The 27,458-nt window shown below is 39.8% G+C and overlaps 1 protein-coding gene across 1 annotated transcript in view; it reads right to left on the bottom strand.

The window, feature by feature from the left end:
* Positions 1 to 2,981: 2,981 nt before the first annotated feature.
* nbas (NBAS subunit of NRZ tethering complex) overlaps positions 2,982 to 27,458 on the bottom strand; it is a 161,698-nt gene continuing 137,221 nt past the window's right edge. The window contains exons 50-53 of the mRNA XM_061052279.1: positions 23,956 to 24,095; positions 17,803 to 17,950; positions 15,994 to 16,128; positions 2,982 to 4,085 (exon numbers count right to left, since the gene is read on the bottom strand). Of these exons, the coding sequence (XP_060908262.1) occupies positions 3,810 to 4,085; positions 15,994 to 16,128; positions 17,803 to 17,950; positions 23,956 to 24,095 (699 nt within the window). The 3' untranslated portion in view covers positions 2,982 to 3,809. The remainder of the gene's footprint in view (positions 4,086 to 15,993; positions 16,129 to 17,802; positions 17,951 to 23,955; positions 24,096 to 27,458) is intronic.

Raw genomic sequence — 27,458 nt, 5'->3', positions numbered from 1 at the left:
GTGTGTGAGGATTTTAAGCAACACTCATAAGAGTGGTCCCAGGGGTTTATGGGGTCAACTCTTCTAATCCAGACGGGTCAAATCACTGTGCCAAAAAATACTACAGTGCTAATCCACTTGCTCTTCATTTTCCTCCCCGTTCTTCTGTTTCTCTCTTTCTGTTCATCAACATATGAAGCCTCTTTTGTATGAATGATCCATCAGCGTGCACTCGCTTTCTTCAGCAACTTCTGCATGTTTCAATCTTTTTATTTCATAAATCAATGAATGTGTTATTAATTGCCCTCAACATGAATGTATTTTATCTCACATGTCGAGTAGTTTTGGATGTATGTTAGCCTGTCGCAGTACCTCATGCTTGAACATTGACTGGGACGTACCACTTTGTTGCGGTATTAAAAGCCAAAGGTCTGGGCCTGCTGGTGTTGAGGATTTTAGGGTTTAGATTGATGATGAGGCTTCATGTAATCTTATTAGCTAAGCACAGAGAGTTGATTTCATGCTAGCCGGGACTCAAAATGGACTCCTGCTGTGGCTTAAGGGTATGAGCAAACCCGGGTCGATTACTATCTGAGGCCAATTTAATTCATTTTGCAGGGTTGAGAGAACACGTCTAACTCAAGGGAATGAGCATCAATGTATTTTCTTAAGACCGCAAGGCCCAGCCATTTTTTAAGCTATCAGCTTCTGACAGTAGCTTAGAATAGCACTAAATGGTCGAGCCATGATTGAGGGAGTGGAAGGCTGTGAAATTGACCCATTAATCTCTACAGGATTATTTCCTCTTGTGGGATAATTTTGACACTTCTTTAACAGAGTCAGACCTGAAGAAGCAGTCCTGATTTTTGTCTGTAGCTGTATTTCTTCTTGCAAAACAGAGACAGCAAAAGCATTGACTCATTTTCCGCTTCCCCTCCACAGGTAGGAAGATTCATTACTCTCGTGTTTGATATATAGACCACCCATCCACCCATCCACCCACGACATCCCAATCTTTCATACACAGGCCTGTAACACAGCAATATTGCTGTCAGGGTAAATACCTCAAAGCCCTATTCCTTTATTTAATTTCTGCCCTGACACAAGCTACTCTACTCTGGCAGCTGTTTTAAATGTTGCCTGACAAAATGAATTACTGTCGCATATTATATTTATAATTTTTTTATATTCTCATTTTAGCTAGGGCTTAAGAGTATTGGAAGTGACAACAGAGCTGGGAAGGCAAACAACATATAGGAGATCTAAAAAACTAAAATGAAATGAAATTCTATTTGGTCTTTAGATGCTCTGGAACTCTTTAGAGACTTTGTAAGACAGCTTTACTGAAATTATAATGTAGTTTGTTCAGTAAATTAAGGGATTAATTACAGCATGAAGGTTAACAAGCATTTATGTAAACATAATCAGCCTATTACAGCCTTAACAGATTTAAATGGGGTTCAAAGTCACAAGTGCCACAATAAGGTAGCCATCAAGTACGTTAACAGCTTTGACAAGCTTAATCTAAATGTTTTATCTTAAACACAATACAGAAATAACAGCAGTATTTATTTAAAACCAATAAAGTCTTGGTTTCAAATATAAAAGGCCTTGAATTATTTTTTTTTTGTTTTTCGGCTCCAAGTGGTTTAGTCCTTCATGAATGCACCATTCTCTGTTAAAGCTGGAACTATTTTGGTTACTTCATATGATTTTCTGTATTTTCTGAAGGGTTTCAAGCCGGCTTATGCCTGGTTCACACTGCAGGATAATCGGGCCGATTAGAGCTCCGATTCTTCCTTCCCGACAATCGCAGGGTCGCTCCCGACTCCAGGCTGCTCGGACCCGATTCTCTGCTCAGATTATCTTGTAGTGTGAGCGGTACAAAGATCCAATCTTAACGTCCCCGATCTGCCCGGCGATTGTTGGGGACGCCCCGATTTATTTAAAAAATGTTTAATATTTAGAATTTAAAATCTTGACGTTTACATCATGAAAGGGTCCGGCAGAAGTTGTGTGTGACTACAATATAATCACGAGAGACAAGGGAGGACTGTAGTCATGGCGACCAGCGGCAGGACGCAACCGGCATTTTTTTTCTTTTTTTTAACTTTTCTGTACAGATCATCAGTGCAGCACTTTTCTGAAACTTGCATCCATATATCTACAATTGTATCAACTTTTCTATATCCTACAACAAGTTCCACTTCCTTCTCTTTCACCAACCGTCGTCCTTTGTTTTTTTCAAAAGAAACTTTATTTACAATTGTCGACACTCTGTCCCGATTTCACTCGCACAGCGTGAGCCAGGCTTAAGTTGGAAAATGGTGGTGTTGCATCCATTGAGCTACATTTTATTCAACTCTAAACGACACTTGTTTCCAGGAAACTGCTCAAAAGATTTGATCCAAGCCCAACCCTACCTTCCTAAATAGTTTTTCAGTTAGAAGTGAATATTGTCAATACACATTTTTGTCAATATTAATTAATGATACACAGAAATTTGAAATATAAAACAGCTTTTCAGTGCCTTTAACCATGCCTCTTAAAAAAACAAGTAGGCTATAACTTCAGTCAAAGTCAATGAAAAACTTTAAATAATGAATATTTTACCATAAAAAAACCCTGAATGTGATTCATTCAGACTGTTTTGTCAAAGATATTTGAAAAAGATTTCAAATGAATTTGGTGATCAAAGCAAAAGCAGATGTTTGATTTGTGCATGCTAAGCACTTAAAGCTTTTAGGGGTGAGAAATAAATCCTGCTGCATGTTTGGGTCAGAGGGCTATAATTATCTTGGAACAATGTTAAATATTATTGTAATTATAAAGACAATGTTTTTAAGTCCCTCGTTCTGAAATGGAATAAAAATTATTTTTTTTAGGTTTATAAAAAATTAAATTGAAACACTGAAATGTTAATGAGACTGTATTTAAAAAATAATAATTTCTTTACATTCCAAAGATCCACGGCTGTCAGTTGAAAGATTGCACAAACAGACTTTAACACATTTCCATTATTCTTTATTTATATCAGATTTGTAAGCTTGGACCAAATTCAATTTGTACTTCATAAAGCGACACAAACAATGTAGACATCCTCACTGTGTGCATAAAAACACACACAGACATAGCTCTACATTATATCACCTGGGATTTGGAACTCGTATACAGTATCTGTGCATCCACACACACATGCACACACCCACACCAAGACACAGTGTGGGGGCAGCTGCGGGGCTAATTTGTTTAGAAGGAATTAATTAGACATTATTAGGGGGAAAACAATGGAGCAGAGGCAGGGTGTTTAACGGTGGGACGTCAAAGAGGCAAACCTGTCATGGAACAATAGGCTAATATACACCCACTGCTTCTCGGCTACTGCTCAATTACTCGATCACACAATAGCACACAAATAAACGCAAGCAGCATTTCCGATCAGACTGAATATTCCTTCATGACTGAGAGATGGCAGCTCGTGTTTGTGTGTTCATGCGTGTGTTCATGCGTGTGTTCATGTGTGTGTGTGTGTGTGTTTGAAATTGAGCAGATGTTTCAGTATTAAAGGTATCCGCTCTTGTACCTTCAAGGCAGACACTGCAGCTGCTGTTGACGTTTATGAACCCGAAACTCAATTAAGGGACAAAATGTGGAGTTACGGCTTGATATTTTTTCCTGTTCTCGCCTCATGCTAATTTCTTCAGATCTCAATCCAATCTAATTCCATTCCACTCTTGACGCCTTACCACCTTCCTTCCCTAAATCTGCTTCATCACCGCCAACAGTGGCCGCAGTCCAATCCGCCTCCCCTTCATTTCTCCCATCACTCCTCACAGCCACTTCTTGAGCACGGCCAAAGCGGAGTTGAAGGTGAATTGGGCCTGGTGGGTTCCTCGGTGAGCCAGCAGCAGGGAGCCCGCCTCAGGCCCGTGGCCGGCAGCCAGCAGCTCTGTGGCGGCTTTCTCAACATCCCAGCTTCCCTCCTGCTGGTGGGACAGCATGTGGGAGCTGAGCAGGGGGTACAGGGTGGAGGAGACGCAGCCCACCAGGAGCCCAGCATCCAGGAGCAACGAGAGGAGCTCAGCATCGCAGGAGGAGGCCGTCTCCTGGAGGAAGAAAGAGAAGGGAGAAAAATAATTAACACATGTGTGGTGATAGAAAAAGTTAGAGGAGTATTTTATCATTGTTTATTTTTCCCTCGTTAACTTCAAGCCTGAAGTAACAGACAGAATTTGGTAAAGTTGCAACCTTTGTCTGTGCCTGGTAACCAACTATCATCAACTTTTATGTTGTCCTGCTTGACTCTAACTACTGCAATTATTTTCATCAATATTATAGTTGCTACTGCTAAAATTGCATATATTTCTGCTAGTATAACTGCCATTATAAGTCAGTAAATTATATTATTTTTGTTGCTGTGAACGTCGCCACACAAAACCAATCGCCCTTCAGGGACAAGTAAATAAAGTTGAAGTTGAAGCCATGTTCATCTGTGGGTCAGATTCTATAGGAAAATATATTAATTAATATGTATATAATTGTCCACTTGAGCTACAGGCTTTGATTCTACGGATGAAAACAGTCAATGTGAAAACCATTAAAGAGTTGAATGCAATCTGCTGTAATGCAATCTCTGAACCCACTGGCAGTCGTCTAACTCTAACAGCATTCTACTAATTATAATGTCTATAAATAGATATTTGCATAAAAGTGCAGCCAAAACTCCTCTAATTAATTAGACTGCGCTCCACTCCTCAATTAGTAGTCAGAATGTAAACAAAGGACACACACAGAAAAGGAAGTCGTGGGCAGAAGTCCTTTAACTCTAACTGCTTACTACAACAGAAGCCCCCAAAAGCTGGCCACCGCCCACAGAGGCGAAATGGCCTTCAGACGATCTCTGTTCATCTACGTATCATCTTTCTATCTGAAATCCTCTCTGTCTCCTTTTGTCTGCCCATTCAGTTTTTGGCAGATGACAGTACCCTAATTAGTCTGGTTCTGCTCGAGGTTTCTGCCACTGCTGCCATTATTTGCTCGTTGTAGATCCATGTTCGGTCTCTTTAAATAATATTTTAAAAAGTCTAGGAAGGCTTACAAGAAATATTTGCGATGATTTTGTGCTATATAAATGAAAAAAATATTTGACTGATTTTTAACACTCCCTGACTGATAAAACGAGGGTGATAGGTTTGAAAATTTACCAGAGATTTTGTGGCTACAGCAGCAGTATCTGGACTAAACTCAGTGATGCCAATGTTACACGCTTGAAGAAACCTGATGAGGTCAAATCCTGCATTGACTCTGCGACTGACCACCATTCCCATTTCATCCGCTTCACTCACGCACACACACTAAAACACACACACTTTTCCTCTCCCCCTGCAGCTCTTTGCAGCTTTGACAGGAACATTCTCAGTTGCACAAACACATGTTCACACGCCGCCTCTTTTACGTAATATTTTAATCCAATCTTCCACCACTTTACATCAAAAATAATTGCATGCAAATTCAAACAGCTTAATGCTGTTGGGGGCTGCAGTGAGTGGTTCACAGTTCATGGAGAAGCTGGGCTGAGTGCTGGAGTTGAAAAGGCCGTATCTCTGTGTGACTCAGCCCATCTCCTCTGCATCCTCTCACCTGTTTGCTGCGTCTATTATTATAAAGCTTGCACTCATACGCGCAATACGTGCACGTAAGCAGGCACAACAGCCAGTCGCTGTCAGGGTATTTCTGGAGCTGAGGCGGATCAATTATGAATGTGGAGCTCATGTCTTCTATTCTGTAGTAGAGGAGGGGAGCAGATACGGATGGATTTCTCTTCTTTCATCTTTGTGCTGGGCTCGCTCCAATTTTCACTTCCTTGAAGGACAATTCATCCTTAAAACCTTAAAACTCACCGGTTGATGGATATTCGTGAACCTGAACATCTCACATAAAAGTTGGGAGATGTTCAACTGTGGTAATCGACGGTGACACCGTCCTTTATGGGATTTTTTTTTTCCGCAGATAAAGTAAGTTCTACCTTGCTGTAATGTGAGCAAATCAAAAAGAGAACGTCATCACTGTGTCCCAAGATTCTGGTTTTCTCCACATTTACCATTTAAATACAATAAACGTTCACGCTTGCTTTGGCAGCAATGGGAGACAGATTTGACATATAGCAGTATTAGAGATATAGTATGTCATGCATGTCTAATAATTCAATTTATCCTTCCCATTGAGAGATGGGGTCGGAGGAATCATGACAAGCCAAAAGGAGGGGAAGAGGGCCAGAGAGAGAAAGACAAACTTAAGCTTTAGACAGAGGTAATGGAGGAGGTCATGTGGTTAATATGAAAATAAGGGATAGAAAGACCAGAGAGAAAGGAAGAGATAGGAGGGAATATATGATGGAGGAAGCTGGAGAGAGCGAGACTGAAGGGGAGAGAAGAAAGACAGCCAGGCACCGAACGCATCAGGTACATACATTTTTAAGTGAAAGTGCACGGAGAACCAAGGAGAGGCACTTCAAAATAACTCAACACTCTACCTTCAGAATTTGGGTTTGTAGCTTCAACAAAGGCTCAGAACAAATGTGCTAAATGGGATTTCTACAGCTGCATAAGCATTGACCATGAGTCAGTACCATCAGTTAGGATAACATTGTACTCTGTGTGTTGTGTTTTCTGACATCTACAAACAATCAAGCCACAAGAGGCAAGAAACCCAAAGGTAACATGATGCTGATGGGCATGTCATACATTTGCAGGTATTTGATCAGAAAACTAGAGGTTAGACATTCTACTTGCATGTGGCTCCAGAAAACAACTACAATGGATATCTAAACTCATAACAACTTCATCGTTAGGGGGACATGAATGTCTGTACAAATCTCAGTGCAATCCATCAATAGTTGTTGAGGTGTTTCATTCTGAGTCAAAGTGTTAGACACAGCCATTAGGGTGCCTTTAGCCAAGCTGCTGTCTTAGATCTTAACTCGAAAAATGTTTTTTTCTTACGTTTTCTTTCCTGTTTTAACATTTTTAAACATTACCCTTCAGCGCCCATGAGGCCATTATTTTGATTACAGTCTGAACAATTTAATGTGGCTTGATTTGACTTGAATGCATGCTAATTACCTCTATCACCTCCTGCAGTGATTGGCTGTAAAAAAAAAAAAAAAAACATAATTTGGGACCACTGGTCTGATAGCTCAACCAGGTGGCATCTGAGAATTATAAGAATTGTTTGATTTATGTCTCTGATGAAAATATATCACTGAATCGACCATCAGGAAGGTGAAACGCAGGTGTTAGTGCTGTGGGTGCTCCAGATATCACACCTACAGGGTGCTGCAGAGGCAACACGTATACATTTTCACATCCAGTGAGTTTGAGCTACATAAGATCGTTGATATTTGGAAGAACAAGGATTGAAATTTAGAGTATAAGATATATGTACATGTTAGAAAACAGGCAGAAATTCCAACTTACAAAAATGTATAAACACAAATATTTTCTTTCCAGGTCCATTATTTGAAAAAAGACAGGACTATTCCTCTGACACACTTGCATGCACACCTCCCAGGCTATTACTGTGGGACGGTGTCGAGAGAGACAGCAGATTTGAGTCTTGGAGTCGGTCGGATTGACAGTCGGGCTGAAAATAGATGTGAAGGAGCAGCAGAGAGACAGAGGGATGGAGGGGAATCTTGATATCAGAGCGGCGCAGATAACTTTATGTCCTTTTCACAACTCCAACAGCTCTGTCATTTTTAAGGTGATGCTGTCCATCAAGAGCTCCCACCTACTTTAAATCTGCAGATTTTGGTGGCCGGTAAAGTTTTCAATGAAAAAGTAATCATTACCATCCAATAGTGCCTGAAATATAAAAATCTTACTTTTACTTTTCAATGTTGACCAAAGTCACACTTGCAGAATCACTTGGAAGTTTTACTGTTATAATTTGCTGTACTTACATTACTTTACTTTATCAAGTCAAATACAACCAGTTTTAGTTTGGCCAGAATGTGCTGCACAGCAGCATTAAAATGTGTGCTCGCAGATATAAAGTACACCTGCATATTCCATACAATTTAGGATATAAATCCAATTATCTGGATTGCTACAATGTTTAAAGCTACAATTGAATTAATAGTGATAGCACTGTGGATTAGTCTCTTGACCTTCTGCAAATTTTAATAACTACAGTCAGGCAGCAATTCTTAGAAATTATGTTAGAGATTTTAAACTTTACTATTATAACACATAACACTTCCTGCGAGTATGGCAGGGAAAGATGATAATTCATAATTTTCATTATGGTTCATTTCTGCTGATTTTCCTGCTCGATTTTATAATATACAGTATCAGGTGTACAGTTAATGGTACAAAGCATAGTGTGTTTACAGAAAAGGAAACAAAATGAAGTGGACATTTTGGGAAACATTTTCAGCTTTCTTGCAGAGATTCAGATAGAGAGATAAATAGCACTTTCATATCATACACTAGAAATGCAGCTACAGGCAGGAGACAATTCGCCTATTTTGGCAGACAGACAACATTAGCCGTTTCCCCCTGCTTCTGGTCTTTATGCTATGCTAAGCTAAAGCTACTCTAAATATAATTTGGAGATAAGAGACATTCAATACTGATATTCTTGTATGAATGTGGGGACGAAAGCAAACAAAAATAACTATTCTTTTTTGTTCAAAAGTTTGTTTAAAAGTTTTATTTGTATGTGTTGAGGTTTTAGAGTGATACAATCATGACTGGTCCTATATAAATCGCGGAGAAGAGAATTGCAAATTTCAAATGCATTTTTTCTGTATTCAATATCACAGATGTCATATATGACATCTGCAGTTGAACTGCCCCACAATCCCAGCATTCAACTGTCACCATGACGCCTGTGCACCATCTCACTAGTCAACTCAAACAGCTAACAATCCTCTCACATACTGTTCTATCTATACAGCCTCCTTTCTCTTCTAATGATCCCCTAAGTCCTAAATAAAAAAAAAAATCTAAAAGTAAAGAAAACATCCATATCTTTCCTTTCTTTGTTAAAGGCAAATAGCATAGAAAACATGAATTCCAGTCCTACTGTGTAAGAATGTGTGAGTGTGTGTGTGTGTGTGTGCCTGTGTCGGGTTAAAAGCCTGTCCAAATCTTCTCTTTAGGTTCAAACAGCACTTTGTCTGCCTCTTCAGTGAAGCAAAAACAAAAGGCCTCCTCTGTCTGTCTAGTGTGTGTTTGTGTGTTTGTGTTGGCAGCTGGCATGCGCCTTGAGTGAATGAACAAACACTCAGCATGACAAGAGAACTGACACATCAAACTCCAACAATAAGATGTCCAACCCCCCTCTCGCTCTTGTTATCACCTTCTCATTTCTTGCTGTCTCACCCTGTGAAAGACAGCCAAGGTTGTCTTTTCCTGCTTGTTTTCACTGGACGCTAAAATGTTTCCTGATTAGTCTGGTCAATTTTTCACACCTCTGTTTGCAAGTCTTGCTACACATGTCTCTCATTTCCTGTATGCGTCTTCCTCCGCCCTCTCTCCCTCCCTGAGCTAAACCGGGCTGAGAGCTTAATTGGAATTACCGTACACGTACAATGCCTAATACATAATGCATGGCCCGGCCTTCTTTTATCATTTAAATCATAAAGCTCCTTTGGAATGCCAGACAACACACAACTATCTGCTTCCCTACTTCTCTCATCCTACTTCTCTCCTTCCCTCAGGCTCTGCTTCCCATCCCTCCATCCTAGCTGTCCCTAGGCTTTGGCGGTGCATCAAGCCGAGTGTGCATACACACACACACACACACACACACAGAGCTCCAAACAGTCTTTGCTTACAGCGCGACATGATTGAAAGTGACAGAAGAAGAGGCTGTGAAGCCAAGAAATAAAAATAAAATAAAAATAAAATGTGGGTTGTGACGCACATGAGAAAACACAGACACACAAACACACACATACAGTGATCAGGGATCAACCCACTGAGCTGCCAACAAACACAGCTAGATTAACAGGTCCAATATGGACAAAAGGCTGTAAACAAGCCCACTTAAACAAGCAATTAGACACATAATCACTCTATCAAATTCTCTGACACACACAAACGCTCTCACACACACACACACCCCTCTAATTTAACTTGGCTGCAGATGGACAAGGTGTTTGAGGCTTTAGAGAGGCCATGGGGCAGTTTTGCCTTATTCTTGTTATGTTTGGTTATTAAGATTAAAGTAGATGGTGGTGTATAGACATTATGGTTACAGTTGATTACTCATATGCCACATGCAAACAGTTTTCAAACAACGACTGAAGACGCTTGCAGAGTCATAAAAGATCATAATCTGGTAACATTACTTAACCTCGTCAGTGGACATGATTATTTAGCTTCTGGCAAAGTCTTTCCTGATTTCGCCAACATCTGTAAACATTATGCACGTTGTCTAAGAGGGGTAGGCGTCATTGGCATAATAGCACTGTGTGTTTTGTGAGATTATTTGTGGGTTAAATTACAACAAACATGAATTTTACATAATGTTGCTTTAAGTGTAAAGAAAGGTTAAAATGTGTAAACTCACTGTGTGTAATCGTCTTCAAAATGAGCTTTTACTAGCAGTATTTTAGGGCCAAACATAGTTAGTCAATATAGGCTGCCGCTGAATTGTATTTAACCTCTGTGTGGGCACTTCATGCTAGTAAAGTTTTAGCTAACACTAGCAGTAGTGGGAGTGGGGGACTTAACACTCCTTAGTCAACATGATTATATCAATTATTTCTCACCCTTAAAAGACATTTTCTTCTGTCTCAAGTCAAGCTATGTGCTTTAAATGCTCAAGTATTTATGTGAGCTAATCAGGAAAACAGTTACTTAAGAACAAAGTCAGCAGTCTGATCTAACATTTATCCTCATCATACGTACATTACTCGTTCTAACATCTTCTAAACCGCTATGTAACAACAACGCTGCTCCTTTTTTTGTTCTCCATGCAACATCAACAGGTTAGGATGCTTTCTTCTGCATAGAACATGTAGCTTTAGCCTCAGGCTATTAGCACAACATCAAGCATGTAACCTTCAAGTGCACATTTAATATTCCTTTTACAGGGTTTTCATTTTACAACAGCTAGAAGCAAGAAAAAAAAGCAGAGGCAGTATTTCAAGAAATTCATTGAAGCAATGCTAGCTTAGTAAGCTAGCTAGCCCACAGCTAACCATAAAATCTGCTGTCATAGACAAGAAAAATACAATTCACAGCCATAAATGAGGAGTCTGATTTTATTGACTTACTTCTGAAATAAAGCAAGTGTTGTTTTTAAAATGACAGATACTATTTTTGCAGGTAAATCTGCTTTTTTTTCACCAATATAAAAATCTATTCAATGCAAGAACTGAATGTCTGAAAGGCTTTTCTAACTGTAACTACAGCAGGTGTGGCTTAAAAAAAACAGTAGATTGATTAAAATTAAATTAAAATGAGGAAGCTATAGAGTTTGAGATTCAGAGATAAAAAGAAGTTTCAAGGGCCAAGGTCTACTAGAAGAATTTGTGGCGGCAAAATCTGGTGTGTACTGTAGCCTGCTGTCTTTGTGTGCCATGTGTTGAATAGCTGTATGTTACACTGACAGCTCATTCATATTAAGAGAACAGCCCTTATCTCTGTCTACCATTAGTCAGGCTGTTGTTAACCCCTGGCTCCCTGTTCCCCTCGGCTCCTGCATGGTCCATACATCTTCACTAGGAGGGGCAGAGCAGAGAGAAGCAAGTAGCGGAAAAGAAAGTAAGGAAGAAATGGAGGGAGAGATTTTAAGGAAGGGAAGTTATTGTGGGATTGGGGAGCAAGGAAGACAATAATAATAGCCTACATTTGATGTGAGATGTGAAAAGAAATAAAAGCCTGAACACCTGCACTGAAATTGCCTGCATCATCAAGAACAATACAACTGTTCATTCACAGTACTACTTCTTTGTCTTCCCTTCAACTCATATTCTGTACTCCCACTCCTTTCTTTATTTCATCCCTCAGTTTGTTTCACTACGACCACTGTGGTCTCCTCCACGGCGAGGCAAGCAAAGTTAAAACATATCTCAAACTGCAGCCACACAAATTACTTTTTCTCAATTACTTCATGTGTCAAGTGGTTTCCTATAACACCATTCTAATTAAAAAAGTAATCTTAAGAATTAATCTTTTTTTCTTCTTTTGTGATCTCAGGGGTATCTCGTTTATGGGGGGAGGGGGGGTGGAGAACAGTGTTGTTACTGGGAAAACAATGTGCAACCTAATCTGTGACAACACACCAGGAAACAAACACAACTGCATGAAGATAAGGCCTGTCAATCATTAAGAGTGGCATGTCTTTTTCATGTAGTTAATCAACAGAACTGTGCTCTGCATGAACTGATAAATATTATGCATTGTGTTTGAGATCAACGTTAGGTTAGTTAATTAAGACATGAAAAGGCGAACATTTAAATGAAGGGGGAAACTTCAGATTGTATTTTTCCCCAGGATGTTGAAGTTAAAAAAGAGACAAAGGGCAAACAATCATTTAAAAGTTAAAGCTCCTGTGAGAATCTATCAATTTGTTATCTTATCTTTTTGCTGGTTTTGGCCAGTACATGTTTGGTTAGTGTTTTTTCTTTTAACAAAATATCATCCTGCTTCCTTTATCACTCATGTGAAAAAAGAAGAAGAAGGTTGTTTTGGCTGCATGCAGCTAAACACTTGACAATTCCCTTTGGCAACAGTTTTAGGCATTTGGGGTTTAGTGCCTTGCTCAAGGGAACCTCAGCAGTAATCAGGAAGTACCCTGGCACCTCTCAGGTCCATACTGGGACTTAAACTGATGACCCTCTGGTTCCCAACCCAAGTCCTTAAACTGAATAACTGTCTGAAGATCTGATAAAAGAACCTAAAGGCAGAGTCAGTAGCTTTTATCTTAAAAAACAAAACAATAAATCAATACAAAAGTAATGCTGCTCAATCATCACATTATGGGCTGCCAAACATGTGTGGTGATGACTGTGTCTGCAGAGACCCAGTCGTCTGCCTGTGTTTAGATGTTTTGGTTGACTCAGGACGTTTCTGGGTAGGGAGCTGATGTACTTCCCTAAGCCAATGGCAGAACGCTGGTGAGTTTAAGGTTGGACGTTTAATTCCTTACATCCCGAATGGGGAATATGACGGACGTCGACGTAGTGGCAAAGAAGAGAATATATAATACTTTTCAGACTCAAAATCTTGTATGAAATATAATAACTTAGTTTGTAAAGCAATTTTCAAAAACATGGTTACAAAGTGCTGTAGCAAAGCAATATAAAGTGACAGGTAGGAATAAATTACAGCAGGGACAATTTCACAAGTGAACATATAAACAATACCATGAATTAATCAAACAGAGTAAAAAAATGAATAACAACTGAAACAAAACAAAGACAAAAGCATTTGATTTGCAAGTGTGTTTCAAGGATTGACTTAAAGATGAGGAAACAACTTTAAACACCAGATCTCCCCAGGCTTGGGCTCCAACAGCACCACACATACCCCAATAGATTCAAGAAGTGACTTTGGACAGAATAATACAACTGTGCCGAGGATCTTAGGCATATCTTTGGTCATAAGAAGAGAGCATATCAAGGTGGCAAGAAATGCCTAAAATAAATCTAGCAAAGTTTTTTAAATAAATTGATTAAAAAAGAAACGTGTAGCCATTATAAAGAAGCTAACATTAGTGAAGTAGAGTATATGCGGCATTTTCTATGAGCTCTGAGGGAACAGAAAGCCTATAGGGAGAGACATCTGTACTGTAGTCAAGGTGTGATGAGATAAACAAGTTACTGATCTTCTCCAGATCAGTAAATTATGTTATTATGGAGATATTATGGTGTGAAAAACATTTTATATTAGGAGTCTACTTAAGTGTAGGCATATTCATTTGCAGGTATGTATGAAAAAAAGCAGATTTCAAAAATAAAAGAGGAGAAAAGTAGAGATATGAAAATATATAAATGTGGGCACATATGCCTGATACTGCAGAGGTTCAGCAGCTTATGCAGGGGTTCAGTTCAGCCCAGGAGGAGGCTTATTCTCTTATGTTTTTACCTTGTTATTCATTCAGTTTGTATTTTTATTTCTCTTCATCTTATAGATTGGGGTCCTCAAGATTTTTCATTTTTTTTAAAAATACAATTAGATTTTCATTAAATCATCCTTATCAGAAACACTGAACTCAAAAACAAAAGAATCTAGACACAAACCTGATATGAATAATCTTAGACAAAGCCAGATGCACACACACACGCATAAAAAGAGAAGAGACACACACACAGACACACACTCGTATGCATTATCAGATGTATTAGATGTAAGACGATTGCTCTCTGTCATTGCCGATGTTATCTTCAGATGATCACTGTTCTGTGCTGCTCTGAACATGCCCTCCTGTTCATTCAGAGGTGAGATTATTCCTCAAAGCGGCATGACACACTAGCCGTCTTACTCCATTTATACACCCTCCCCCTTCGTTCTCTCCCTGATTTATCTTTACTCCATATCCATCCCTTCTTCATCCAGACTGTACACCCTGCTCTGTCCTTTTTTACCTCTGTCTTTGTCTCTCTAACTTTACATTTTTATACATTTGTTCTGCCTTTTTTCACCACTCCCCATCCTATTTATCTAGCTCAACACACATCCCCCCACCTCTCCATTTGATTCCCTCCTCCTGCATCTAAATCACACATCTCTTTTCTTACCCCCTTTACCTCCCTGCCTCCCTCAGCCAGGCTCTCTGTTCTCTGTGGGATATAAGCACCGTATTGCTCAGGTGTACAGATATAGGAGCTTGAATGTTTCATTTAATGGGGGCTCTGTCGCTTAATAGAGAGGCTTTCTCTTATCTGATCTGGGAACAAAGAGAAGGTCTGCTGGGTCTGAGAGGCCCTACTTTGTGACTACTGCTTATCTGATGGGAAAACAGCGGAGAGCGGCCCACACAGTCCAAGACTATTACTCTCTTTTCTGATTGTGGCTTTCCAAACAACCGAGGACAGTTAGGAAGTGCATGCACATTGGCTTGTTTGACTGTTTAGATTATTCTAGAGAACTACATTATCTTACTCTTGTGAAGAAGGTTTTTATTTACATTTGGATAAGACTTACATATCTGAACCCATCTTGATTTCTCAAACTGCACTTTCACGAGACAAGACAAAAGCCCAATGATACAGCTAGCAAAGTGCTATTTGAGTGCAGATTTTTAACTTTCTTCATGAAAAAAGAATTAAACCGAGAGGAGATCAGCAGTTCAAACAAAATGTGTTTAGCCAACATGAGATGCTCACTCCCAGACTAGCTCTGAGTACTGAACGGTAACTGACAGTATCTATAATAATGGGGGAGTGACAGAGACATTCAAGATAGCTTTCATTGGATGCCAAAGATAATAATCAAAAATCCGAGTGATTCATTTTATGCAAATCAGCATTATTTAAGTTGAGAGAATCTCAATTATTTTCAGGGCAAACTTTAAAATATTGTAGAGACTGCCAAAAATGACTCTTTCACTTTTAGGCTGAAACTTATATTTATGTGGCAATAATGGAAATACAAAACTGAAGAGACAAACTACTAGAAACAACTATTCATATATTATGAATTATGTTGATTAACAGACAAATACAAATATAATGGCTCTTTTCCAAAAACAAGTTTTGAAATTACTTGAGCAACTGAATATTACTCAATAAAATAACAAGTTCATTATCTGAGCTATTTATCAACAAATGTTGTATGTATGTACATCACTTATCACTGAAAACAATTTGTTGGCTAAAAGCAAAGAAAAATACTAAAAACATACCCATGAATTCTCTGAAGTGGTGTCATGCATTTTGAAGTTTTAAAGAACAATTCTAATAAAAGTATTCCCTTGTTCTAGCTGAAGCCTTTCAGTGGATTGGACTTGATCTGATTTAAAAATAAAGACTATGCAGACTGTCACAATGACACTTACTGCGTTCATGCTGGTGATCTGATCCAGAGTCAGCTGCAGCAGTTGCTCATCACAGCTCTCTGCCATCAGTTTGAGTGCAGGCTGCTGGAGGCTCGGCTGGCTTTGGAGCAGCAGGGTGGATATGTGTCTGATACACTGGAGAGGAAGAGGGAGAGGAAAAGACAGGGGTTGATGAATGGATAGATATGTGGGTGGGAAAAAAAATGGAATAAAATCGGAGTAAGGTAATCAGAAGACAGGGAAAAAATGAGCAAGAGAACAAAGGGGGAGTGCAGAAGACAGAGGGGAGAGAGTAGGCGAGGAACACTGAAGGTTAATCGATGTGCATATACTGTACAGACACGCAGGAACATAATACTTTTTAAAAGGTCTACACATAAACACACACACACACAAACACACACAGTCCTTTTGCAGTCCTCTCCGGTAATATATGGATATCACAATGCAATCCGACTCCCCCATGCTCTGGCGGTTTCATTCCAGCAGATTCAAATTAAAGCTGTTCAGAACAGAGTAAAAGGCCTCCCTACACCTCCCACCATCTTCCCACACTAATATTAGACAGCCAGGCAGACACTATGCTATTCACACTGAATAGCATTAGCTTTAAACTAATATCACAGTCAGCTGGCGCTAGACATACAGAAAGGCATTAGGCTTACCACAACCGTGCTGCTCAGCAGGGCATGAATAGCATTAGGAGCCTTCAGATATCAAAGTGCGACTAGCGCCTACAGTGCATTGCAGAAGGCATTGAGCTGATGCTAACATGTTGCTTTGTGTTACAGCCTTAATAGCTTAAGGCTCCTGTACAGTGTGAATGAATAACACTGCAGTGAGGTTACACTGAATACAAAACAAGCTACCTCTTTTATTTTGATATAGCTGGTGATAGCAGAGGAATATAAAATAGTGTTGAAGCCAGATTTTACTTTGGTTCAAATATATACATTTTACAGTCTTCCCCGTATTGCATCCCGGGCGGGGTATTCAGATCTGTTGCAATACCACATTGTAAAGATACTCTGAATTTGTGAAAACATGGACAGCAAAACAGCTCCCCCGAAAGTGAAGCCAGAGTATTTGGCGCTCTAGTTCTGACTGACTGAAGTGTAGGTCATTGGCTTCGCCTACTCCCTACTCCCCTTTGAACAGATGTCAAATACATTTTTCTCAAACATGATTTCTTTCAAACTTAGCTCGCATCATGCTAACTATTATCAAGGGTTTATTTTTCTTTGATGTTTAGTTTTCATTATTTATTGGATTCTAAAAAGAGCGGATGTGACAGCATGTTTGACAGATCTGTTAAACATTCTTTACGGACTTAACAGAGCAGACAAGGAACTGGGAGAGGAACCGTAAAAAATACTTACACAAGACTTTCCATAACCTTAAGTCCCATTTTCAAACAAATACAACAATCTGTTCTGTTGTGGGTCATACCAAACTGAAGGATGTGTGCCATTTTATCAGCAAGTTAAATCTGTGTTTTGGTTCTGTCATCTCATATTTGTCATGGGCGGGAGAAATTTGGACTTCAGTTCTGTATAGCGGGATGCAGACGTGTCATCCATATTTATATACAGTCAATGGTTCAGCCCTGTATTTTATAACCGGTTTATGCTGACACTTCTAAAATGAAAACAAAATTGTCTACCTGACCACCAGTTAAACTTCAGTTTGACCACAGCATAAGCATAGACATATTTTAAAAATATTGTTTTGGGTATCAACTTGACCTACTTCAGATCACAGCAGAGAAAAAGTGCAAAACAGGCAGTTATTGTGTTTTAAGTGGTTTACCTGCACAGGGAGCTTGTGTTTGGTGTTATAGAGGGATCGCACCATGCAGACGACCTGCTGACCCACGTCTAATTTGACCTCCGGCCCCTGGCAGCAGGTCAGCAAGGCTGAGGTCAGCAGCACCCAGGGGTTAAGCTCTGACTCTGCCCTGGAGAGAGAGAGAGAGAGAGAGAGCAAGACGGATGTGTGAATATGAATAAAAGCATGTTTTTGTGTGTAATCCTCTGCTGAGCTTCACCTGCTTTAACAGTTATTGTGCTTAGGACAATATAAGTTGTCAGGAAGGTACAATAGAACAACATTACAACATTAATAACTCATGGGATGATATTCATGAGTTTTTAAGAATACATTTCCATCATGAATAGTATAAATGCAACCACCAAATCCGAGTAATAGCATCCCTACAGTAGAGAGCAGTCAGAAATATCAAGAGGTTTGCAGATGATCAAAAATAGTTCTGACTTTGAGTGGAGCAGTAAGTGAGGAGGAAAGATCTTTGACCACAATACTCCTGCAGTAAATATTAAACACCTACGTTGTCTCGGTCTCTGTAAACACCAAGGGACGGCTGCCACTGACAGACATCTCTTTGTTGACATGCTCCTTTATGAGGTCTGCAAGACCCTGTGTGCTAATGCCTCCAGGGTGTACGATTAGCATCCACCAAGGCCTGCAAATGCCAGCAAAGGTACAGCAACACGACCTTCATGGATCTTTATTAACATATATAAAAAAGATGGGAACCCAGAACGACTCATTATCTGTTAATTAGATCTTGGCTGACGGACGGGTCCTTTTTAAATCATTAATTTCATTAGTTTTTTATAATTAGCATGGCAAGAGTCAGGGCTATACAAGAGGCTCCCAAAGTGCTAATGCTCGTGGTAATGGTGGATGTAGTTGTTAGTGCAAAGCTAAGGTCTCATTATATCTGTGCAAAGCTCATGAAGGGAATCAAACCATATTTTCTAGCCTTAGTGTAGCGATACACATCCATTTGATGTATTGAAGGGGGAACAGAAGTTAGCAAACACACTTTCAGACATGCAGAACAGCAAGTGAGCTTTGCAATTAACAAGACAAGCAGTTCATTAAATAATGAACAGGCAGACAAGGAAAAGGAGGAGATGTGCGGAGGGTACCTGATCAAATATGTTTTCTTTGTTTCATTTAAATAATTAAAGGTGGATGCAGATTTATAGTTTTGTTCATCTGCGAAAGCGAAAGCCAGCGAGCCATAAAAACAGGACAGCAAAGTGGTTAGGAGACAGCAGGGCCCCTGTGTGTGCCTGTCAGTAGAAAAGGCAGCTCTCCTTCCAGCTACCCGGGAGTCTTGTCCGGACAAGCTGCTTCACCTTCCCATGATGCATTCATGGAGGCAAAAAGAGCCCACTTGTGCTGCTGGCACGGTGCTGCTCCTTTTTTGTTCTTTTACCAGGGGAGGATGAAGGGTGTCAGTGCTCTCGCCAAAGCTGTCACAGGGTGCAGTGTGAGTCGCAGCCAGCCACCTTTCGTACTTTGAATCATGACTCAGTTTATGAGGACCGACTTAAGGATAAGCTTATTCAGATTGCAACTCAATATCCAGAACAGCCTCTTGTGCTCCTCACAGAACCATCTCTGCACGCAGACTCACAATCTCACCTCCATCGCAACAAGGATTTAATGCTCGATCCAGACTGAGACGGAAGGTTAACTTTGTGTCTTGCACACGGAGAGGTAAGTACCTCAAGTCTTAACAAGAACATCTTAAATGATGCATTTGAAGGTTAAGTTATTCTGAGTTTTGTATCCCAAATTATGACTGCCTGCGATGTAAAACGCACAATGGGTGCAGATCAGACCTAGATTTTCAGGCTTTTTCTTCAAAGCGCACATCAGAGTGTTCTGCAGTTAACGTCTTTATGCATGCTGCAGCAAATTAACTTGAGACATTTTAATGAGGATGACTAAAGAGAGAAAAGAAAAAACTAAATCCATAATCAGAAGGCAACTTTGTTCTCAGCATTATGCCAGCGTTTAATCCGTTATACAACACAACAGCTCAGTGTGCAGTTAAAAGAACTGATTATAGCCGGCCGTCCCGGCAATGATGCTTTGACTACAGCTGTTTATGCTACAAAGTCAGCGGAGTGTCTGTGAAATCCAGGAGTGAACTCGAAGCAACTGTGTCATCCAAACCTAATCCTGTGTCTCCTCCTGCTTCTCAGTTGAACAGAAGAAAAGCCAGAGAAGAAACCGGCTTAACACAACTCCACTGTCTGATACAAACACAGCTATGAGCACATTTTCACGCTTGATTCTTGTTAGTTACATTTTTTTTTTTTTTTTTTTACGCTGAATTAACTCTTAAGAAACATTTAGCTCTTATTTTGAAAAGTTAAAGACACTGTGAGGACTTTTTAACTGGTTATAAAAAAGACAGAAATTAATATGGATGCCTCTTTATGACGTAAAAAGGAAACAAGCCCATTAGCAGCTCACTATATCTACAGTATATTTTAAATCCTGGTAACCACTGCTGCTGGGGTAGGTGTCTGATAAAGCACAGCAAATATTTGCAATTATGAATTAGTATATTTTATTTTGGGACTTTTATCAGAGAGGACAGTGGATAATGTAGGATGACATGCAGGAAATGTTCAAATTATATCGGCTCCTTTAATTCTTTGAAAGTGTGTATTTGATGAAAGGCACCCAACAAGAAACACAGAAAGACTAACTACAACATGTTAAAGGTCCCATATTATGCTTTTTCTGGTTTTATATGCTCTTTAGTGTGTTTTCCAAGTGTCCTGTGCATGTTTAGGCACATCCATTTGCAAAAATTCAAAGTCCGCGGAAACGCGGCTTCTCCTACGTCCTCCTGTTAGGTGTAGCATTAGCCGCATGTAACGCTCGGTTCTAGCCCCCCTCGATAAAAATGTGTCAGTCCAACGTCATTGTCAGTGTGAGATCACTGATCTAAGCCCATTGGCTTGTTGTGGCAAGCCCAGCAGCTCATGTTGCACGCCCGTTAACTTCTGTAGCACGCCCACGATATGCCGTAGCCTGCGGTAGCACAGTAGTGCTAAGGTGCTAATGTTTATGCTCCCCTCGGACGGAGCCAGTGGCTGCATTCCCAATATGGTAAAAGAGGCGGGACATTTCCTAGAACCGTGCTGAGCAACTGACCAATTAAGGCAGAGCTGACAGGCTGACCAATCAGATCAGACTTGGCACACGTGGGGACTCTGAACGTGGGCACTTCAGAGCCTTAGAGAGAGAGTCAGAAGCGAGCCGGTGCATGGAGCAGCAGTACATGAAAACAGACACTTTTTTCTAAGCTTAGCTATTGTGAACATACTTTAGTAGGTACATAGATTAAATATATGAACCCCAAAAAGGGCATAATATGGGCTCTTTAAGTGACGCCATTGAGGTTGTCATTCTGAAGCCTTGAACTCTGTGTCTGGCCCCTCTTGTAGATGCAGATTAACAATTCATGCTGGTAAGGACTGAGGTACCTCTTATCTGACCGGGTGATAATATATGAAAAGACAACATAATGTATAGTCTGATTATGGTGTAATGTCTATCTTAAACTAAGAGCAAGTATCCCATCAGGCTGGCTGTACTGGCTTTAAAACTGATGCATTGGTAATCAACACATAAAATGTTGTTCATTAAAAAAACAACAATGTCCTCGGAGTCTATAAAGCTGACTTATACACAGCTTTGTGAATGCCCTTGTGAGTTCCTAACAACTACTGGAGAAGAACTCCACTTTATATTGCAGCGTGAAAACAGTTTGAAACGCAAGTCTGATTTGATTGAGCTGGAAGGAAAATCTCAACTACATAACCCCGTATTGTCTCGGTGGCCCTTAGAGCAGCGCTCACTTTTAATCAAGAACAATGGAGCAGCAGAAGAGCAATCACATCATTAGGTACTTATCGATAATAAAGCCAACACTTGCTGTGGCTCATAACACGCAGGCTGGTACAAGCAGTGCAGAGCCTGAAGGTTTGTTAAGATGCCTGCATTTATTTCCAACTCTGAAAGTCTATCTGCAATAAATGTACCTGAGCCATTAAAGAACTATTGTCTCTTTCTGCTTTTAGTGAAATGCACAGAAGTTTTCTAATAAGAGGTTCAGAGGTTCTATGGTTGACTGACACGCACTGAAAGGACTCCGTGGAGTTATTTTAAACTTACATAAAAGGGTCTTTGGAACAAAACTTGTGAAATGACACTCATTTAAATTATTGACCTGTTACAGACATTCATTGAAGATGCTAAGAGGGTACCAACGCATTCTTAGACGAGGCAGAGGAGTTAGGTTAAAAAAAAAAACCTAAATTGACTACAGGATTGGTATTCTGCACAGAATCTAAAATAGTAAGATGAATTCATCTCCAAAAACCTGCCAATGGAATTTTATGAGTAAGCAGACTTTAATGAAGAGAGTTTGATGAAAAGATCTGTATAATCCTCTGGTGTCCGAGTGAAGGCTAAAGCTACAACCACTGATTGGTAAGCCTAGCTTAGCATTTAGACTAAAAACTGCAGGTAGTAACCTAGCCAGGCTCTTCTGAGCTAGGAACCTATCAGCTTTGGAATGAAGAAGATATAGCCACTAGCCACGTCCCGGTTGTTAATGACTTTGTCTCCTGGTATGAACAGTCTTTCTTTGAGCTCACAATCTCCAAGACAAAGGAGATGATCATAGACTTTAGAGCCCATACTCCAAAACATCAGCCCGCAATTATAAAAAAAAAAAAACAGGCGGTTGAATTGGTGGAAACCTACAAATACCTCAGGATGATAATAGATTCAAAACTGACCTTTGAGAAAAAATGGAAGGAAGTCTGCAAAAAGGCGCATCAATGTTTGTTGTGTCTGAGGAAACTTTCCTGATTTCATGTTGACAAAACCCTTTCATTAAATCAATCCTGTCTCTTTCTCTTGTTCAATGGTTTGGTGACCTGACTCTTGAAAAAAAAAATGCTCTCAATCAAATTGTCAAGTGGGCAAGCAAACTTATAGGAGAGTCTCAATCCAACCTGATGGATCTCTATTCTTTGCAGCTGCAGCGTGTGGCGAGCACTATTCTTAACGGCCGCTCTCACCCCTTAAATGGGGAGTTTCAGCTTCTCCGCTCTGGCTGTCGATTTGCTGCTCCTAAAAGGAGAACGAAACACTACAGGAACACTTTTATACCTGCAGCTATAGCACTGCTGAACAAAACTAGCACAACATGATGCACTTTAACCATGTCGGGATATTTCCAGCTTCTTAACAGATGTCTGTTTGAGGACTTCTCCATGACCAGATGTAATAGATGATGTTTTTTTTAAATGTTTCCTTTGAATTGCTTTTATATAATATGTTGTATCTATCTCTGGAACGCTGAATTCCTGTCTGCACAATAAATTAACCTTTGGGTATTACTAAAGAAACCTTGAACCTTGAGAAGCGTCCAGTGTTGCCAGCAGTTAGGATAAAAGCGTTGCCGTGTTTACAGTCAAACTACAAATGGAGTTGGAGTTAAGTGAGAACTGTTAACTGCACTTTTAAGTAGATTTCTGCTAAAAGACATGAATGAAAGTTAAACTGTTGTGTGATGATAACCGATGGATTCGGGGATTTCGACTTTTTTGCTCTTCCCTCTGACTGTTTTCCTACATGCAGAAGTTCCCAGCTCAAAACAACAGCAGGCAATGTTTCTATTCTACCAACAAAAACCAGAACACTTCCAATATGATAATCTGGTACCATGCCAACACATTCTGCATTTTTCATGCAGAATCTGAGTGAGATTAGGCTCTTCAAAGGTAAGAATAAGTGAAGCGCAAGTTATGTTTTTTCACCCCTAATTTTGCAACACTTTTCATTTTTCAATTCATATTTCATTTTTTTTAAACAAACTTAAATATCCTGGTATCTTTAGGCAAAGACATGCTAGTCGGTTTCTCTCTGTTTCCAGTCTAAGATAACCTGTTGCTGGATGTAGATTAATAACTCATGGCATTAGAATGGTATTAGTATTCTATTTCAGTTCTTGGCAACCAAAGAAATTAGCTTAATTTCTGAAATTACCAAGGTATCCATATAAACCTGAAAGAATCTGGATGAACAATAGAATGCAAAAGGAGACATTTGTCTTACACTTCCTCTTTCATCATGGGCGGCCACGCTTGGAGAAGGAGAATGAGCAGTTGGAGGTCCTCCCACTTTTGTGCAGTTTCCAGCAGCTCCTGGAAGAGGGCGTATCTCTTTCCTTCATTCTCAACATCTTCAATCTGAACCTGAGAGGAAAGGCAGAAACATTCACACCAAAACGTTAAAGTCCTGCAGTGACGATGTTGATGTCAAAGATCCCTTTAGGTCACGGAGCACAATATCAGGTGAAAAGAAGAATGATCAGGCGAGAGTAACAATTCCTTTGTTGTGAATAAATATGATGACAAATGCCCGCGTCATTGACTTCGAAGTGGATTGCGACAATCTATTATCTTGGCCACTTTAACTGTAACAGAACAAGGAGAGCAGCTCTCAGGTTTGGAATGAATCACGCTCTCGATTGTGATAGCAAAACTTGACAACCTAATGATTGCCGAAGAGTTTGTGGGCGAGGGATTCAGCCAAAACAGGACCAAGAATGAAGAGAGCAATCACAAACACTCCATCTACACTTGTGACAACACCTTCAGGCTTTAAAGAAAGGAGGGAGGCTTCTTGGGTAATGGCATATTTCACTGAAAAAAAAAGTCACCAGTGGCAAAACTTATTCAGAAGTACTGCGAGAAAAGAAAAATAAAGAAAGAGAGTCTTAGAAAAGAGAGTGAAAAGGGACGAGGGGGGGGGTTAATGTGGAAAAAAATGAGGGAGGCAGAGGCGGAGGGAAAGTAATTAATTTTCCTCTCAAAGGTTGGCTTCTAGTGTGATTTTACAGTTCAGAGAGCGGCTGATTTCTGAGGGGAAAACTACAACCTGCCAAGGCGAGGCTGCAGCGAAGACAGGCCCCGTCACACACACACACACAAACACACGCAGACACCACATACACACATGTACACACACACACACCCCCACACAGATATTTGACACACACACACAAACGTATATATCACTCGCAGTCAGGCTCATAAAACACAGTTTCAGCCTTCGCGGTGTAACCAAATTTATGTGACTGGATATCCATGTAAAGCCTGGTGATATTTCATCACTGTAAAGGTCTGTGTACAGTCTAATTTACCATTCAGACACTAGAAACTGGATGTGAATAAGCCTGTAAATACTCAACTCTTCTTAAGCCTTCTTTGTCATTATGAACAGTTTTGTTATGAAGCTGGATTCTTCAGGAAAACATTCCCACCACCTGCAACAGTCTTATATTTGAGCTTGAAAAGATCCAGCTGTCCTATCAACATAAATGAAATTAAATGCCCACATTATACATTTCAATTGTTATGTACAATACCGTGATATTTATATACATTTTAATTTCCTACCAAAGTAATGTAATAAAGAGCTTCATGAAGATGCAGAAGGACACAATAACTTACACACGATGCGTCTTTATATTTTCTTCAATATAATACTTTTTTCTGTCATACTGAAATGTGTAGTGCACTACACACTATGCATGTACAAAAGCTTAAACTCTGTGAATTGGAGTTCCTTTCTTCCAAGACCTAATGCTAACCTCGAGCTGCATCTATACAATTGACGTCCACCTCTGAATTAAACTGCCCTTTAAATGAAACTTACCGAGGAGGTATGAGCCAAGAAGCCACAATAGAGGGCTGTAGGTAAGTCGTTTTATAATGGATCGGTCATTGTGCACTCAAAAGTGAATAAAGTATCTAGTTCCTTGGCAACTAATGGATGAACACACAGATCTGTTTTTGCACAACATGTAACTGCTTTAATAGCCACGGGGGAAACATATGAAGCTCTAAATTTGCTGCAAACAGTCTTTAAATCTTCATTCAGAAATAGAGACTTAAATCAATCAATTAATTCAGCAATTAGCTCATATTAAAGCTCCTGTGATGAACTTTTGGTTAATTGTGATTCGGTCAACCCTCATGAATAGATCAGTACCTCTCTCTCTCAGGACCTGTAGTGTTTTCTGAATAAAAGTCTCTCCTGCTTCATTATAAATCAAAAGTATCACCTCATTGTGAATCCATGGAAAACGTTCATAAAGCCTGCTGTCAATCACATTCTCTGACACCCTTGTTCGCTTTTGTAGACTGCTGAAAGGCAACAGAATTCATTTCAGTTTAACAACCAGCTATAAACGCCTCACAGTAGCTTTAAGTATCCACCCTGTTGCTCTCACATTTGGTGGACTGGTCTCTAAATCAAATTATTCAGGTTTTATTTTTTCTCCATGAAGAAGCTGATAAGACAGTTTGACAGTCAAAATGACAAAAGCGGTTACGATGATCCTGAAACTTGATGGTTAGGGGAAAGGAAGAACCACAAACACATGTTACCAGGAGGTTACAAATGAGAGCTCTACTTCTCATTGAATCATTCATTTTGTGATGATGTCATACAAACCTAATTCAATTTTAATCATCCATATGCTGCACCACTTTCTACCAAAGAGATACCTTTATTGGCGAACTAACGCTAACAGAGTTAACTGTATAACACGGTTTAGAAGTTAGTCAATAAAAACATGATGGAAGGTTAAAGTAAATGCATAAAGATACGGCTTTTTACTCCATTTTACGTTCAGTGTTAATAAAGAATTGGTTTGATAATCTTCCTTAGTAAAGTATCTTATACCACCAGTTATTTTCAGACTGCTGTGCAGGTAAACATCTTGTTTTTATCTAACATCACATGCAAATAAGTGGCAGCACAGCAGAACCATAGTTATAGGTGCAGTGAGGCGCTTTATGATGGGAGATGGAGAGACGGATGAGTAAAGCTGAAGCTTGGGACCCTCTGGAAATGGAGGTCAGTTGGAAACAGAAATGGAATCTTAACTACCTTTAAAAAGCTCTGAATCCAATCTAAAGCTCTCAAATCCATCACTGAATGTAAACTGCAACCCAACGCTTGTTCATCACTAACACTGCCATGCTATCGTGAATATTGAGCTCTTCCTAGAAGCACTTTGTAAAGATACACTGCCACAGTTATTCACTATCTTTGAAATTTAAAGGATACTCAAGACCAGGATTGCTTGGTACTTCTTGTTGCATGTTAAACCCCAAAAAACAGATATATATTCCACTGAACATCTAACACAGAAGTACACACCAACATACCACATCCTCAGCCGCATACCGCCTACAGTAGACCACAAATTACATCGCTGCCAATTACTTTGTGGCTGTGAGGCTTTTATTTTCTTAACAAGAGAGGATGGTAATTAATTATGCCCAGTGATTAAAATCAACATTTCCTCCGTGGTGTTGTACAAAGAACAGAGTGCAAGAGGACAGGAGGGCAGAAAGAGGAGGGAAGAAGGTACACAGGAGGCAGGGCGAGGGGAGAGTGTTAGCTTAACAATTAACAGAGAAGTGCTGACACATGAGATTGAACATAAAGTCTCTCTGTTAATCAGAAGAGTATAATACACACTGTGGTTAGCTTTCAGTCCTTAGGTTTGTATTTTTTTTAAATCTATATCACTTTACACTTCC

Source organism: Labrus mixtus, chromosome 12, assembly GCF_963584025.1.
Source record: "Labrus mixtus chromosome 12, fLabMix1.1, whole genome shotgun sequence".
Classification (NCBI taxonomy): Eukaryota; Metazoa; Chordata; class Actinopteri; order Labriformes; family Labridae; genus Labrus; species Labrus mixtus.
This window is presented reverse-complemented; position numbering and strand designations above follow the sequence as displayed.